This window comes from Grus americana, chromosome 23 (genome assembly GCF_028858705.1).
Source record: "Grus americana isolate bGruAme1 chromosome 23, bGruAme1.mat, whole genome shotgun sequence".
Lineage (NCBI taxonomy): Eukaryota > Metazoa > Chordata > Aves > Gruiformes > Gruidae > Grus > Grus americana.
In genome coordinates this window covers 3,658,008-3,673,365 of record NC_072874.1, presented here as the reverse complement: position 1 = coordinate 3,673,365, position 15,358 = coordinate 3,658,008, and the positions used below count along the sequence as shown (strand labels likewise).

General features: G+C 57.1%; 1 protein-coding gene across 1 annotated transcript; it reads right to left on the bottom strand.

Moving 5' to 3' along the window:
• Nucleotides 1-4,549: 4,549 nt before the first annotated feature.
• OPRD1 (opioid receptor delta 1) lies at nt 4,550-13,991 on the bottom strand. Its single transcript, XM_054802397.1, has 3 exons — nt 13,660-13,991; nt 7,259-7,608; nt 4,550-6,723 (listed from the first exon to the last, which is right to left on the bottom strand). The coding sequence occupies exons 1-3, from the start codon at nt 13,887-13,889 to the stop codon at nt 6,191-6,193; spliced, it is 1,113 nt and encodes a 370-aa protein (XP_054658372.1). The 5' UTR covers nt 13,890-13,991; the 3' UTR covers nt 4,550-6,190.
• Nucleotides 13,992-15,358: the final 1,367 nt, after the last annotated feature.

Below are 15,358 nucleotides of genomic sequence, written 5' to 3'. Positions count from 1 at the left end.
TGTCCCTTCCCGGTAACACCGACCCTGGGGCAGGGACACCCTCACGGAGGGGTCGGCTCGTGCTGGTCCTGCCCAACCTCCACCTCCTCCCTGAATTTCCCGAGCTAGAAGCCCCCATCCCAGTGCTCCCAGTGCTCCCAGCAGCTCCCCATCCCCTTAGCACGGACAACTTTTTGCATCCATCCCCCAGCTTTGGGCAATTTCTTGCAACACGAGCAGGACCGGAGTGTTGGTACCGTCCTGCGTGTTCCCCCCAGGGGCCGGATCCTGCCAGGATTCGATGCGATTCCTCCTTCTGTCTCCTGCAGCTGGGGACAAAACCCCGATCATTCCCAAACGGGACGGGATCGTTCCCATCCACCCATCCTGGAAGGGCTGGTTCTGCTCCAGGAAAGGGGAAAATATCCCCTCGTGAGCAGGGAGCCCGTGGTATTTTCAAGAAAGAGGGAAAAACAGGGCTGGGGAGAACAATAGAGTTTAAAATATTCGGAGCTGATGAATCAGCCGGTGTTGTCTTGGGAGCGGGAGTGACACTTCAATGGGAAGTTGCTGGAAATTGGGGGAAGGATAAGCCCCCGCGCAGGAGGAGAGGGTGGGCGAGGGAAAACAGCTTAATTGAGGAAAGGGAAACGTCTCATTAACGAGGTTTTGCACCAGTGGAGCGAGGCGGTGGCATTTTGGGGACGATGAGGAGGAATTTGGGTCCATGGTGGGGTTTGGGGGGGGGGGGGAACGGGACCCCCGGCTGTGCCAGGGTCCGGCCTCGGTGCACGGCAGAGGTTTCCCACCGCTGGCACAGCCAGACCCTTTCTCATTGCGGGGAGCGGGGGGGGTCCCCCCCGGTTGGCAGCTCCGATCCCCCACTCCCAGTCCCCATCTGTTGTTATTCGAAGTGCGTAAAAGGTTTTTAATTTACAGACAAAAGATGGGAACCTGGGATTTGGGGTTTTTAGCATCCCCCCGAGGATGAGCTCTGGTGTTGTGAGGCTCTTTTGTCTCCAGAATAAAAGCACTTTGTGTGTTGCTTGAGTGATGGGTGGGTTGTTGTTGTGTTGGGGTTTTCTTTTTTCTTGGTTTTTTTTAGAATTTTTTTTTTTTTAAAAGCAAAAAACCCCTACCTGCACCACGCTCCTGCAGGATCTGCTGGGAGGGAACTGCATCTTCAAGAGGGTTTGGAGGATACTGAGTTGATTTCTTGTCCTCCTTTTCCTGCCTCGAAGAGGAAATGAGCTTTAATTATTACCAAGTGGCAAGGTCGTGTGGTTTTCCCTGGGCTTTGGGAGCCGGCTAATTAAACAGCCTGCTGCAGCGCGTCGGGTCACGCGGGTCTTTAATGATGGGTCTGCAAGGAGAGAGTTTGGTCATTGCACCGGGAGGTCTCACCCCCCCTGAGTCTTGTCATTAAGGCCAGGAATCTGGCCAGTATATCCCAGTATAACTGGGGTGTGCAATGGTCTGGAGTGGCTCCTGGTAGAGGAATGTGTCGGGTCTCTTGGGGATGGGAACCGGGTTGAAATAGGGATGCGTGGAGCTCTCTGCTCCCTCCAAAAACTGCTGAAGTCCTGGGTCATCTCCTTTAACAACAGGCCAAAAATAGCGACAACTTCTCACCTGGCTCAGGACATCCCTCCGGAGCTGGGGAACCGGAGCCCGGCTCCTTCCCCGCCTGGAGCAGCCCCGGTGCTCCCACGAGACACCAACCACCCCCCCACGGCCGAGCCCTGGGCTCTGCGTCTTCCTCCCGGTCCCACTCGTGCAGGGAATAAAATAGCACAGGTTGAGCAGAATTTGTAACTATGGGAAGAAAAAACCAAAAAAAGCGCCCTAGAAATTAATCATAGTGGGTTTGGGTTTTTTGGTTTTTTTTTCTTTTTAAATGATGAATTGCAAGTCAAGAAGCGTCTCTTCAGGGCTGAGAGCCTGAATCCACCCCGGGCTGCTCCGGAGTAAGGGTGGTGGGAGATATCCCCCGCGTCCTCGCCAGGAAAGCCAGATTTACTCATTTCCATATGCATAATAATGCAATTACAAAGTCAGCCTAAACCTGCGGTGCAGACAAAGAAACAGGCGGCTTCGTAATTAATCACACGTGTAAGAATAAAGCCTGTTACATTAGGGTTCATTATTTCATGGATTAATTAAAAAAAAAAAAAAAGAAGAAGGTTTTCAGCAGTAGCAAATGTGTTATTAGACTGCAAGGACGGTCCCTGGAAATAGCTCGTAGGTGCGTGGCAGCTCCCGTGTGCCGGCACACGGCGCTGCATTATTCAGATGGGCCGGCTGCTGGTTCAACTGGGCTGTGAAATCGCTGGTGTCGGTGCCCGCCTTCGTTTCCCAAGGGCACCGGGTGGTGGAGAGGGGGGGTCTTGGAAAGGTGCTGGGGCAGTGATGCCCCCACTAGAAATCACCTCCAGGCTGGAAATCCAGGTTTCGCATCCACCCCGTGCTCTTTACGGTTTTCCCGTTCTTTGGGAACTCACAAACCCCTTTGCAAATCGACACGGCAGAAGTGATAAATACTTTAAAATCCAAAGTCTCATTAAGCAGGAGTGGAGTTACAGGCTCCAACACCCCTTTCTGTTGCATTTTCACTAAATCCTCATTTGCATTTAAATTACAAATGTAATTTGGGCCAGAGTTTGAGCTGCTGGGCTATTAAAATAAAACTCTATCTTGACAACCAGCAGCAGAGGGACGCCTTGAATGTCACCAGTGCGATGCAAAGGCTTTTGGTTACCAGGGCTTGCAAAATAACCTCAGCTAAAGGGCTCGGGGTTTCATGAAGGTGGGGTTTTTTTTTCCCCAGGACGGGAGAGTTTTTAAAACTTGACTTTAGAGGTGGTTCCTCCCCCATCATTCCCAAAACACCACCCTGAGCAGGACCCTCAGTGCCTGAGAGTCAAAGGAGAGCTGGAAACCGCTTGCTATCTCTTATTATATTTATTTTTGTTAGAAAGCACAGTTCCTACACAGAAATACCATCAAAAGCCCAAAATCACAAGGGCTGGAGCTGGAAATACCGGCGAGGTCCTGGTCGAGGCTGCGGATCCGGCAGATTCGGGCAGGAGCCCGAGTTCCATCACACACAGAGTAGCAGGGGGCTGCTATAGCGGGGGGCGGGATGGCGTGACCCGGGGTCACTTCAGTTTCATACAGCTATAGACAGAAATACATATATATATATATATAAAAAAAAAAAGTATACAGAGCATGCCCTCCGAGCATCCCAGCCGCGGCAGAGCTCCGCACAGGCAGGTACAAGCTCCCAGCGACGTTTTCCCGGGTCAGGATTTGACCCTGGTTTCTCAGCCCGAATGAGGGGCTGGTGGAGCTGATTTTTGGGTGGGTGCCGTTGCAGGGAGAAGCTCGATCAGCCCTCGGGCACCTGCCGGGATGCCGCTGCAGGTGAGTGATGCCCGAAGTCCGTGTCATCGCAAGGGTTCTGGTGTGGTGTTTGCCACCAGCGTCCCCTTTTCCCCTGGAATATTCTTTTTTTTTTTTTTTTTTTATTCAGCAAAACATAAGCTAAGAAAAGCCACGATCCTTGCTGCGTCCTGGGCTCTCAGCTCTGCCCGAGCGTGGCTGCATTTAAAAAATAATGACTTGAAGCCTTTTAACCCACTTTAAGGCCATTGCAGGCACGTGTCCTAACAGGCTGGGAATTTGGCAGGGCTCCTCCAGATGGAAAGATCCCGTGGGGATGGGAAATGGGCTGGTTGAGCTTTGGGGGGTGGCCGAGCTGCCCATGGAGTCCCGAGCCAACCCACAGCCCCCGGCACTCGCAGCTTGATTCCCCCCCCACCAAACGATGGCGCGTCCTCGGAGGGGCTGTGCTGGGACAGAGATGTCCCATCCACAGGTGATGGGGTTACTCCCCAAATTGAGATATCAAACTGGAATTCAGCCTGGAGTGAAACCCAAGACGTCCTGGTCCACAACACGGGACATCCCACCCCTGCTGGGACATCCCACCTTGCCAGGACCTCACCGTGAACTGGCTCCAAACCTTTCCCACCACACGGCGCTGAGGGTTTTGCCCCCAGGTTGGGTGGAGGTGGAGAGCTGAAGGGTGGTCTCCAACTCCTTCTGGAGTCTCTCTTCTCATGGAGCTGAAGCTCAGCCTCGTGGGACCTGGGGGGTTTTCCCCCCAATTCCTGCCCCAGAGCCGATCCTGTTTGCCCTCCTGTACCCAATGCTCCACGAACAGCTGGGCTTGCGGCGGCAGGGGATGCACGTGGTTCTGCTGGTGGTCCAGGACTCCATCTGTGCCTGCAAAGGGATCCCAAGGAGCCCTGGGCGAGAGCTAGAGATGTCTGGGCTGATGCAATGCTGAGCGAGAGGCTTTTGCTCAGGGCAAGGGGACACGGTGCAGACAGACGAGGAGGATTGCTCGTGCACTTCCGCAGCGACTGATTTGAGATCCAAAAGGGCAATTTCACTCTATTTGGTTCCTTTGAAAGAGAAATTGGTTTTGGCTGCCTCGTTGGCTCTGCCTTCCTAACGGGGAGGCTGCAATTTCCACAAGCTCCGGAGAAAGGTAGGGCTGGTAAGGAGAGGTAATGACCTTTATTAGGCTAAATTGATGCAACTGGAAAAACCAGAGACGCAACCCAGACTCTCCATCCAGCCTACGAGCCCCAGGTGCACTCGGGTGCTCGCCTGCTTCCTCCAGCTGCATCAATTTGTGCACTAAATGCTATTACCGCTCTCCTCAAGCCTTCTCCTCCCTGGCCCATTTGACCTCCCAGCCGCAGCCATGGCGGTGGGAAGGTGAGAGGAAGGAAAAAATCACGGCTGCTGGACCTCGCTGGTAGCCAGCGCGGGGCTGGCGGGGGTGATTCGGGGAGCAGAAGGCTGGGAGGACCCATCGGTCATCGTTTAGTGGCAGATAATGTGGTCCAGAGGTCGCTGGCTGGTGGCTCCTGCAGGATGCGCTGCCTTAGAGCTCAGTCGCCTCTTCGGAGGGATGTCTGCTCCGTCTGGGTGAGTGCTGAGCATGAAATCCCAAAATCTCTGCTTTTTTGCAGGCTGTGGGTCCTTTCTCAGTGCTTGCATGACCCCTGTCCCTGCTTGGGCAATTATAAAATGATGGTGATGTTTTTCCCATCTGCTATTAAAAAAAAATAAAAATAAATCCTATCCTTCTTGGCTTAGCTAAAGGAAATCTGGGCAGCGCTGTTGCTCATCCTCCCTCACCCAACGGGCAGGGGAGGTCGAGCCCTGGCAGCGCCGCCCGTTAGTCCATCCTAATTGCTTTAGCTCTGTGAGAAACTCCTCCAGTCCCCACAAATTGCTCCCTTAATGAGATCTTTCTGGGCTTTAATGTCTTTGGAGGCAGATGGGTGAGGAGTGGTTCCCTGTCACCCTGAGGGATGCTGGGCCAGGGGAATTTGGCATCGGCACGTGGAGACTGGGTGAGGTTGGGATGTGCCCTGCTCTGTCCCCGCCCCCCGTCCCCTGGCCGTATCCATATTCCCAAACATCACGTCCGTGTCTAGGGCTGCCCTGGCTGCAGTCAGAGGTCTCTAAATAATACAGTCATGACATTACCAGTAGAAAGTCATCCTGCAGGGCAGTCCCAGTTTGAAGGACTCCAGTAAAATTTTTACTACGGATCTGGAGCTCTTTGATAACGCTGTCTCTGAAGCGGCATCATCTTCTCTTTCCAGCTCTGGCTGTTTTTTGGACGCAGCTCAGAGGGGGATGGAGTGGGGCCCCATGATGTGGCATCACCCCCAGCACAGCCCCTTCTTGCCATGGGCTGTGGTGCCATGTTGGTCCATGCAGGAGGAGAAGAGCTGGTCATTGCCATCGTGGTGTCCCAGGATGCCTCAGCTTTGCCAACAGCCACGTGTTGGAGAGTGACAGCCCTTGTTGGGTGTATGGGGCTGCTGGCTGTCCCCGACCACGGTGGGAGCAGCAGCAGAGCAGCTCTGCTCAGGTTGCCTCTTGTTTTGGTCATCTCCTAATGTTGCTTGGTGAGTCCTGATTCCCCTGTCCTGGCTTCTCCAGGATTAAAAAAGTCTTTGCAGTCACTTGCTTTCAGTCTGAACAAAACCCAGCGGTGTTATTGAGCAGCACCCAGGCCACCGCTCTGCTAGAGCTCCGTGGTGGTGACCTGGGTCACTTCCGAGCGCAGGTCGTCTCCTCCATGGTCCTGGCAGCCCCGCTGGAGGCTGCCCACGTCTAGTCATGCCGGCTTGTTGCGGGCTTCAGAAGGGGTGCAGGTGGAGACACGCTCCCGCGTGGTATTTCTGGCACGGGAGAAGCTGTTCTGGTCCGCACGGGCTCGGAAAGGCAGGCAAAACTCTCGGAAACACCTCTTGAAATTTTCATCCAGGAAAGCGTAAAGGACGGGGTTGAGGCTGCTGTTGGTATAACCCAGGGCGATGCAGAAATGCAGGCTGGCCACCACATAGGGGTTCTTCTTGTCGATGTCCACCAGCGTCCAGACGATGACGAAGATGTGGATGGGCGTCCAGCAGATGATGAAGGCTGCCACCACCACCAGCACCATGCGTGTGATGCGCCGCAGGTTGCGGTCTTTCTCCTTGGAGCCCGAGAGGAGGCGGACACTCTTCAGGCGAAGGATCATCAGCCCGTAGCAGATAGTGATGACCAAGATGGGGACCATGAAGGCGAAGATGAAGACGCAGATCTTGGTCACGGTGTCCCAGTAGATCGGAGGATCGGGAAACTGGAGCGTGCATAGCACCATCCCATCTGTGGGAGAGAGGACGATCAAAAAGGGAGCTGGTGGAGTGTCTGCTATGAATACTGTCTGCTTGGTCATGGCTGGGCATGTCCATGATTGTTAAAAACACAAGGAGATGCATGCCCACCTGCCAGCTCTTTGCAGAGATTCCCCAGGAACTTTGTGCCACCAGCTCCCTGCCCTTGGGGTGCCGATGGGATGTAGTGGGTGCAACAACCCAGGGAATTGTTTCCTGCAGAGCCTCCTGGGCCATCCCCACGCTGTGTCCTCCCAACCCCCAGGATGGACATGTCCCCATGTCACCTTCCGCTTCCTCAAGAAGCCCAGAGCTTTCCTAGCAGCCAAGGACTGGCGTCCTCACACAGGAGCTATGGATCTTAGCGTGGACCAGCTGAGGACTTTGCAATACCATTGTGGGTGGTTTTAGGCACCTGATTTGCACCCCAGGAGCTGGGGAGCAGGACCAGGTGGCTTGGGTTTGCCAGGTCACCCCCAGGATGGACACGTAGGACAGGAGGGGACCTTTCCCCAGAAGCCACTTGCCTTTTGACTTGGTGACTGCCATGGCCATGATGGGCACCCCAATGAGAGAGGAGAGCACCCAAATGCAGACATTGATGATCTTGGCCTTGGCTGGTGTGCGGAAGTCCAGGGCCTTAACCGGGTGGCACACGGCGACGTAGCGGTCCACACTCATCATGGTGAGGGTGAAGATACTGGTGAACATGTTGTAGTAGTCAATGGAGAGCACGACTTTGCAGAGCAGCTCCCCAAAGGGCCAGGTCTCCATCAGGTACTTGGCACTCTGGAAGGGCAGCGTGCTGGTGGCCAGTGCGTCTGCCAGGGCCAGGTTGAAGATGTATATGTTGGTGGCTGTCTTCATCTTGGTGTACCTGGGGGTGGCAGAGAAGGGAGTTGTTACAGGTGGTCAGGGCTGGCTTACCATGCCCAAGTATGTGTGTGCACACTCAACGTGATGAGGAGGGGACACAGCCTGGCTTCCCCTGGCTGCTCACAAGGTGCCATCACCCTTGGTGGGCAAAGGTACGTGCTTGTGATGTGCCCTTCTGCAGCACCGATGTGCTCAGCACCTTTCCGGATGGACCAGGGAGCACGTTGAGAAAGTACTTCTGTTTGTGCATGGTTTTGGTGTGTGTTGAAGTCCCGGTGCCTAAGCATGGGATTGTCCTCACGCGTGGGACCTTATCCAGCGCCTGCAGAACATGGCTTAAACCCTGCCAAAGCGGTTATCCCTTACCTGACCAGGGAGGTGACACTCATTCACATAGCTGCCTTTATTCAAAGGGAACCTGAAGAAATTTTCAGAGGAGCCACTTCTCCAATTAAATCGATTTACTCCATTTCCCTGAATCAGTTCAACAATGTCCTTTACCTCCCGTTATCTGATTTTCCACCCAATAAATCGTGATTATCTAGCTTGCTTCCCTGTCAAGTTTACTTGCAGAAATTGGATCGATTACCCCCGGAAACAGGCCATCTGGAAGCAGCCCAATTAGCCAGGCTGGAGCTCCAGAGCCTTTGGGGAAGCCTGGCTGCCTCGGCTATGGCACGTGGCTCGGGGGCATGGTGCTGCTTCCCCCGGGGCATTCGGCTCTGGTCACGCCAGCTCTGGTCCTTGTCACATCACGGTAAGAGAAACGCCCAGTCCTGAGTGCTAAAACCTTTCCTGAAGGGATGAGGCATCATTCTGGTGGGTGCTAGGGCCGGTGGGGATGGGTGTGCGTCGTCGGAGCATCCAGCCCTGTGGGTGTTCATGGAATCATAGAATCTTCAAGGTTGGAAAAGACCTCTAAGATCATCAAGTCCAACTGTTGACCCAACACCACCATGTCCCAAAGTGCCACGTTTACACGTTTTTTGAATACCTCCAGGGATGGTGACTCCACCATCTCTCTGGGCAGCCTGTTCCAACACCTGACCACTCTTTCGGTGAAGAAAATTTTCCTAATCTAAACCTGCCCTTGAACTTTATCAAGGTGATGCTTTGAACGACGCAGTTGGTTTGAAATGGATGCACGTCCCTGCTGCCGAGGGGGCTGGTGGGGGTCCCCAAAGGGCAATGAGTCGGGGTCAGCTCGGGGCGCTCTGCAGCAGCCCCCGGGGTTGTTTGCTAGGCTGAGGTCAGGGCGACGCCAGCAGCTCGAACCCTCCCCACGCGCTCCCTTCCAGCAAGTCCTCGTTGCTCGGAGCATCCTCCGCAGCCCCGAGCTCATTTAGATGCACCCTAATTAATTAACAAAAGTGTCAGTTTGAACACAAGCATCTCTGCATCGCTAAACCTGCCTGCAGCATCCCCGCGGTGGGGTTCGGTCTTAGACAAGAGGGAGGCTGAATTCGGCTCTGGTGCGTGGGGGGGAGACAACCCCTTGGCTGCCAGACGAAAAGATACTTGCACAGCTCGTAGAGTAACTCCATCGTGTGATGGAAAAAATTGGGGTGAGGGGGTTGAGTACCTCCCAGCTCGGATGGTTGTTGCTCTGCTGCCCCAGCTAGAGACCAGGAGAGCGGGTTGGTGTAGGAAGGAGGTTCCTGGGCTTGATGGCAATACCAATTTCCTTCACTTTGTCCTTTTTTCCATCTCGGCGGGGTCAGGAGAGCGTGCTGGCAGGGGCAGAGACCCACTGGGTTACGCTGTCAGTAGAGCTAGGAGATGGAGGCTGCAAAAACTGTTTCTCTCCAGGAGAAAATAGCAGCTCGGACCTGGTCCCGACCCCAGCGGCATTCACTTCTCGTTCGCCTTGGCTGCAAGAGGCAGCCCCTTGCCCAAGGGTGGAAACATCGGAGTCAAACTTTTTTTTATTATTATTATTTTAAATACGGGGGGAAAAATATGTCTTTTCCTTGAAAAGTCCTTTTCAGTTCTCTTTAGTGTTATTTTCCAAGCTCTTTTGCAAATGCATCTCTTAGAAAAGTTTCCTTCCAGGTTAAACAAAAAGCTGGGAATTTGTGTTATTGTCAGGTTTTGTCTCACCTAAATGAAAAGATAGTCATTTCAGGTAGACGCACACTTCTTTGATCTCTGCTTTTCAAGTACGGTGGAAAAAAAAAAAATCAGTTATTCACGCCATGCTCTGCCAGGCGCGCTCGGCCGTGCTGGGTAAGCGCTTCCCCAGCCCCCTGCCAGATGTGCCGGGAACGGGGGGGCCGGGGGGGCTGGGGCTGTAGCCCTCTCCCTGGGCAGGATGGGGCTGTGCTGGTGAGGGCAAGGCAGTGACGGGGATGACTGGGATGATGGGGATGACTCAATTTATCCCCCTGAGCTGGGGTTTTGGGGCAGGATTCAGCCCCCTCCAGGACTGGGCTGAGGGTCAAACCCACTGCGGGGGGGGGGGGGCTTTCATCGTAGTGACACCCCCCCTCCTCCCCAGAGCTGCAAAAGAAGCTGCTGCTCCGGGAAAGGGGTTTATCCCCTGCAGCAGTGAACCAGCCGCTTCTGCTGATGGAGCTCCCCGGGCTGCCAAACCCATCGCAATTAAGCGAGTGCCTTGATTGAGAAGTTACGCACTTGAACAACAATCTGGAAGGTGTTGATGGAGAGATGAGGCTGGAGAAGGTGGAGCGAGCGCAGGGCATCCCAGCAGCGACGCCGGCAATTTGGACTCCAGGGTAGGGACCCTTTAGCTCTCCAAATCTCTCAGAAAATAAGTGAAAGAAACAACTCGCAAAACTCCTTGGGTTTAAAGAGCCTGGCTTAACAAATCCTGCGCCCAGCAAAGGGACGGGTGCCCTTGCAGCCTGTGCGGGAGCTGGCGGGGGGTTGATGGGCTCTGCGGGGACGTGGGCACTTGCAAGCCTGAGCTCACAGCTGCAAATTGCTTCCAGGGGTATTTTTAAAAGCGCCTGACGATGCAGTGGTAATTGCAGCGCCGGTCGCTGTCAGAGCTGTTGGCCGTGCTGCTGTCGGAGGGTGCCGGGGAGGCTGAGCTCCATCCGGGTGCGCGGCTGGGTTTTGGCTGCTCTGGGCGAGGAGTGCTTTGGGTTTCGGCCGTGCTCGGCTCCCTGGGGTGCCGGATGCCCGTTTGGGGAGCTCAGCTGGGGCCGTGGGGCACGGTCCTGCGTGTACCTGCTCCCTGGCAGGCACGGGCTCTGCGGCATCCTCAGCGCTGCGTCCCCAGGGACCCCGAGGTCCCCGAGCCCTGCGGGATGCGCTCCAGCCGCGCTTGCAGGCTGCCCAGGAGCTCTGTGTGGCCCCGAGGGCAGTGGGAGGTGGCACCGGGAGATGTCCCCAGGGCCACAAGGCGAATGACCAGCATCTCCCCACCAGTGAGATCTGCACTCAAGCTGATCCCATTTCGCAGCCCTGTCCCGCATGGACACAGGTTTCCCCCAGTGGAGCCTAACTAGTCCTGCCCTAAACCCTACCAACGTGGAGCAACTCTGGCAATGAACCCCTGCGAGCTCTTGGCAGCGGTAGGTTAACGGTTGGACTTGACAATCTTAAAGGTCTTTTCCAACCAAAATGATTCTGATTCTGTGAAACTCCAGGTGGGCTCGGCCACGTAAGGGGCGAAGGCACGCGCTGGGCTCTGTGTGTATCTGCAGCCCCTGCTGTCCCAGGGGCTCGGTGCTTGTTCATTCCTTGGGAGATGTGTTTAATCCCAGGGTCAGCTGGTGGGTTGGAAAATGGGAGGTTAGAAACCGCGGTGATGGGATCTGCGGATGCTGTAGAGTCAGGCTTTCTAAAGCACGGGTAACATTAGGTTACTTAGTAAGTTAAATGGGGGGGATGTTGTTTGCACATTAAAGCCTTCTCTTTAAAATGCCTTCCCTCTTCTCTAAGAGCAGAACCAGCTGGAGGGGGTCTAATAACACTCATCCTTCACCGTGACACTGTACGTGGCGTATGTCTCTGCACCAATTACCTTAATTTGCTTTTTCAGTCTAGGGCTGATTTTTTAAAGCTTTCTTGACTTGATGACAAAAATCCCATCTGGTATCAGGTAGGGTCAGTGAGTGACACCCCCATCCCGCTACCCATCCGCCCTCCGTCGTGGGTGGTTAAAAATACACGGCAGAGCTGCCCAGAGAGCGGGGAGCCGGACACAAGGGTAATGGGCAGCCTGGCGCGGCTTGTGGGCACGTTTCAGGCTGGTTTCCTTCCCCCCAGTGAGTCACCGCATTTATTTCATGCTCAGGCAGTGCCGGGCTGTGCTGACCTCCTCTAATGATCGCTATGGACAGAAAATGCTGGGCGTGGGGGATGGAAATGGTTAAAAAATGGGGATTCTTGGGGTTTGCCTAAATCAAGCTACAAGGTCTGGTTTGGCCCTGGGGTTTTGGCCCTGGCTGGGGTTACAGCAGCCCCTGGGGCGATGGGAATTAGCATTGACCCCGTGAATCCTGGACCCCCCAGGACAAGCCCTCTCCAGCGTGGGAAGGGGTACCGTGAAGCCCAGGCACCCAGCGAGATCTCTGCTCCCTCCTGCCAGGCTGGAGGTGATGAAGTCTCCGTGCCGTTGCTGACAGCAGTGTGATGGTGAGCATGGCTCTCGCCTCTGCTGCCGTCCCGCCCCGTCCTCCACCACCGGTGGGATCTGGGGCCATGGAGGGCTCTGCCAGCCCCCACGGCCAGCGGTGGTCCTGTGGTCTGCAAGACTTGGCTTCCTTGTCCCATAGTAACTGCAGCCTTGGCCACGTTAACCCCGCTTACCCAGAGAGGATCAACCAACGTCTCGCACAAAGAGGCGGTTCACACGGGCAGGAAAATTTGCACCCCGACAAAAGTGCCAGGCTGGATACAGCAGCGTCTCACCATGCCCCATCTACTAAAAGGGGGGCACTGGGGTCCTGTTGCTTGTTCTGGGGTGCAGAGACCCAGCAGACCCCCTCCCTGCCCAGGGACAGCCTTGGCAGAGGTGTCTCTGCCAGCTGAGGACCTGCCCCAGCGCCTGCTTTCCCACTGCAATGCTGGATGGAGCCAAAGCAGGGTTCAGGGTCCCCCGGGACGCGAGGGGGTCTCTCTGCTGCTGGAGCTGGTACCTGGTGCTGGGGGGGCCGGGGACAGCTCGGTCGTGGCGTGAGCTGGGGCTGGGCGATGCGAGCTCCTGCTCTTTTGTTAGAGAAAAGCAGGAGTCAGCCGGCTGCGGGAGGTGCCGACAGCACGAACACGAGCTCGCAGCAGAGCCGGGAATGGGCTGGGCTGGGTCATTCGCCCTCTGAGCACCTCGGGTCCCGGTGATGGAGTGGGGCAGGTTCCAGTGGGAGCCCACCAGCCCCTCGCTGTGGGGTGGGTGCGGGGGGGACTCGGGAGTCTCCCTGCTAACAGGGCAGCTCTTAGTGGTGGCATTTGTGTGTTGGAAATAAATACCCCACCAGCCTCTCGCCTCTCCCAAACCGAGGTGTGACCAGCTTCCCCCGCTCCCTACGCAGGGACGAGGAACACATGGCTGCTGGGGTCGGGGTGTACCCCCCAGCTCCCCCCAACACCAGCTCCCATGCAACCCCCGTGCTGCTCTGTGCACACGCAGTCCTTGCTTTTTCCTCTCGCACAGCATCTGGATATCCTCCACACGCATTTATGCTTGCACACACACATCACACCCATCTCAGTGCTACCTGTGCTAACCCCTGCTCACAAGCGCCCGGTGCACACCCGTCCTTGCTCCTGCTGCTGTCTCACACATGGTACACACTCGAACCCAGCGCACACTCACTCCTGCTGCTGTCTCACCCCCGGTGCACACTCCGTCCTGGGGCACACTCGCTTTTGCTGACATCTGACATCTGCACGTGGTGCACGCTCACCCCCAATGGAGTCCTGCTGCCATCTCATACATGATGGATGCTCACCCAAGGTGCACGCTCACCCCCTGGGCACACTCACCTCAGTGTGCACTCCCCCTCGCACCCTCTCGCTCCCCTTTTTCATGCCCTCCCCAGCACTGAGGCCGGCGTGGGGTGCTGCCGGGGTGCCCCGCTCTCACCTGACGATGCCGTACATGACCAGGACGTTGCCCAGCAGCCCCACCACACACACTATGGAGTAAAGCGCGGTGATGACGATGGCGATGAGGATGGAGGTGACGTTCTTGGCCCGCTGTGGCCCCGTGTCGTTGGCCCCGTGGCCGGGCAGGGCGGCCCAGGAGGTGCCGTTGTCCCAGGTGGTACCGGCAGCAGTGGGCAGCGCTGTGGGCAGCTCCGTGGGCAGCTCCATGGCCCGCGGGCGGCCGTGGCGCCTCCGTGGCCGCCGCGCGCATCCGAGCTCCGCGGGTTCGAGCCCCGCTCCCGGCCAGAGCCGCCGCCTCCCGCACCCGCCCGGCGGCCGGGGACGCTTTATAAACGCGGCGTGTCCCTCGAGCCACGTGGGGCCGGGGGCGGCCCTGCCCGCCCCCCCACTCCCCCCCTGCCTGCCTCCCTACCTACCTCCCACCCACCCACCTCCCGCCAGCAGCTCCCTGCCTTCCCCTCCCGTCCCTGCCTGCTCCCCCCCGCTCCCCCCGCTCCCTGCCTGCTCCCCGCTTGCTCCCCCCCGTTCCCTGCCCGCCACCTCCCCACTGCTCCCTATCTGCCCCCCCCGTCCCCGTCCCTGCCTGCCCTCCTCCCCCTCGACAGGTCCTTGTCTCCCCCCCCGGTCTCTGCCTCCCCCATCCCTCCCTTCCTGCCTGCCTTTCTCTCCCCAGGTCCCTACGTGCGTCCCCCCGCGCCTGTCGCTGTCTCCCCCCTCCCCCCCCATTCCTTCCTTGCTCCCCCTCCCCCCGGTTCCTGCCTTTCCAGCCCCTGCCTGACACGCCCACCCCAATCTCTGCCTCCCTTCCCACCCCCCAGGTCCCTACCTGCATCCCCCCCCCCATCCCTGCCTCTCCCCCATCCCTGCCTGCCTTCCCCGTCCCAGTCCCTGTCTGTCCCCCTCCTCGCTCCCTGCCTACCCCCATCCCTGCCTGCCGCCCTCCCCCGGAGCCGGCGAGTGCTGCGGGGGCGGCCCCGAGCATCCTGGGGCGCCTCGGGCTTGGGGAGGGGGGGGCGCGATGTATCTCAGCACTACGGTTGTTTCGGGTTTTCTTTGTCTGGAAGAAGGGGAGGGGGGACACAAACAGCTCGTCCCCAAAGCAAAGCTGGGGTCTCTCCGATCCCCACCCCCCCGTGCCTTTTGACCCCCTTCCCCTCTCCCCCTATATGCTGTGGGGTGTGGGGGGGTGCTGGATGGATTTGGGGGATGCTGAGGAGGTTTGGGGGGATATTGCAGGGGGATTTGAGAGGGATGCTGTGGGGTGGGAGCTTGAGGGAGGGACTGGGAGGGATGCGGTTGGGGGGCTTTGGAGGGATGCTGGGGGGAGATTTGATGGGGCGGGGGGGATCTGGGGGGGTTGCTGTGGGGTGGGGGGTTTGGGGAGGATGCTGAAGAGGGATGTGGGGAACAATGCTGGAGGGGTTCAGAGGGATGCTGGGGCGGTTAGGAGGGATGCTGCAGGGTGGGGGTGCAAACACTGGGGCCCATCAGCACTGTCTGCTTGGCAGAGCCAGGCTTGTGGGATGCTGAGGGTCACCTAAGGGCAGGGCCCCCCCTCTGCAGGTCTGCCCCCCCTTTCAGGGTCTGCAAAGCAGGAGCTTTATTTTTCCTAGAGACCCAGCAGATGTGGGGGCTGTGGGGACCCATTTTTGGGGTGCCTCTGTCACCTCTCTGCT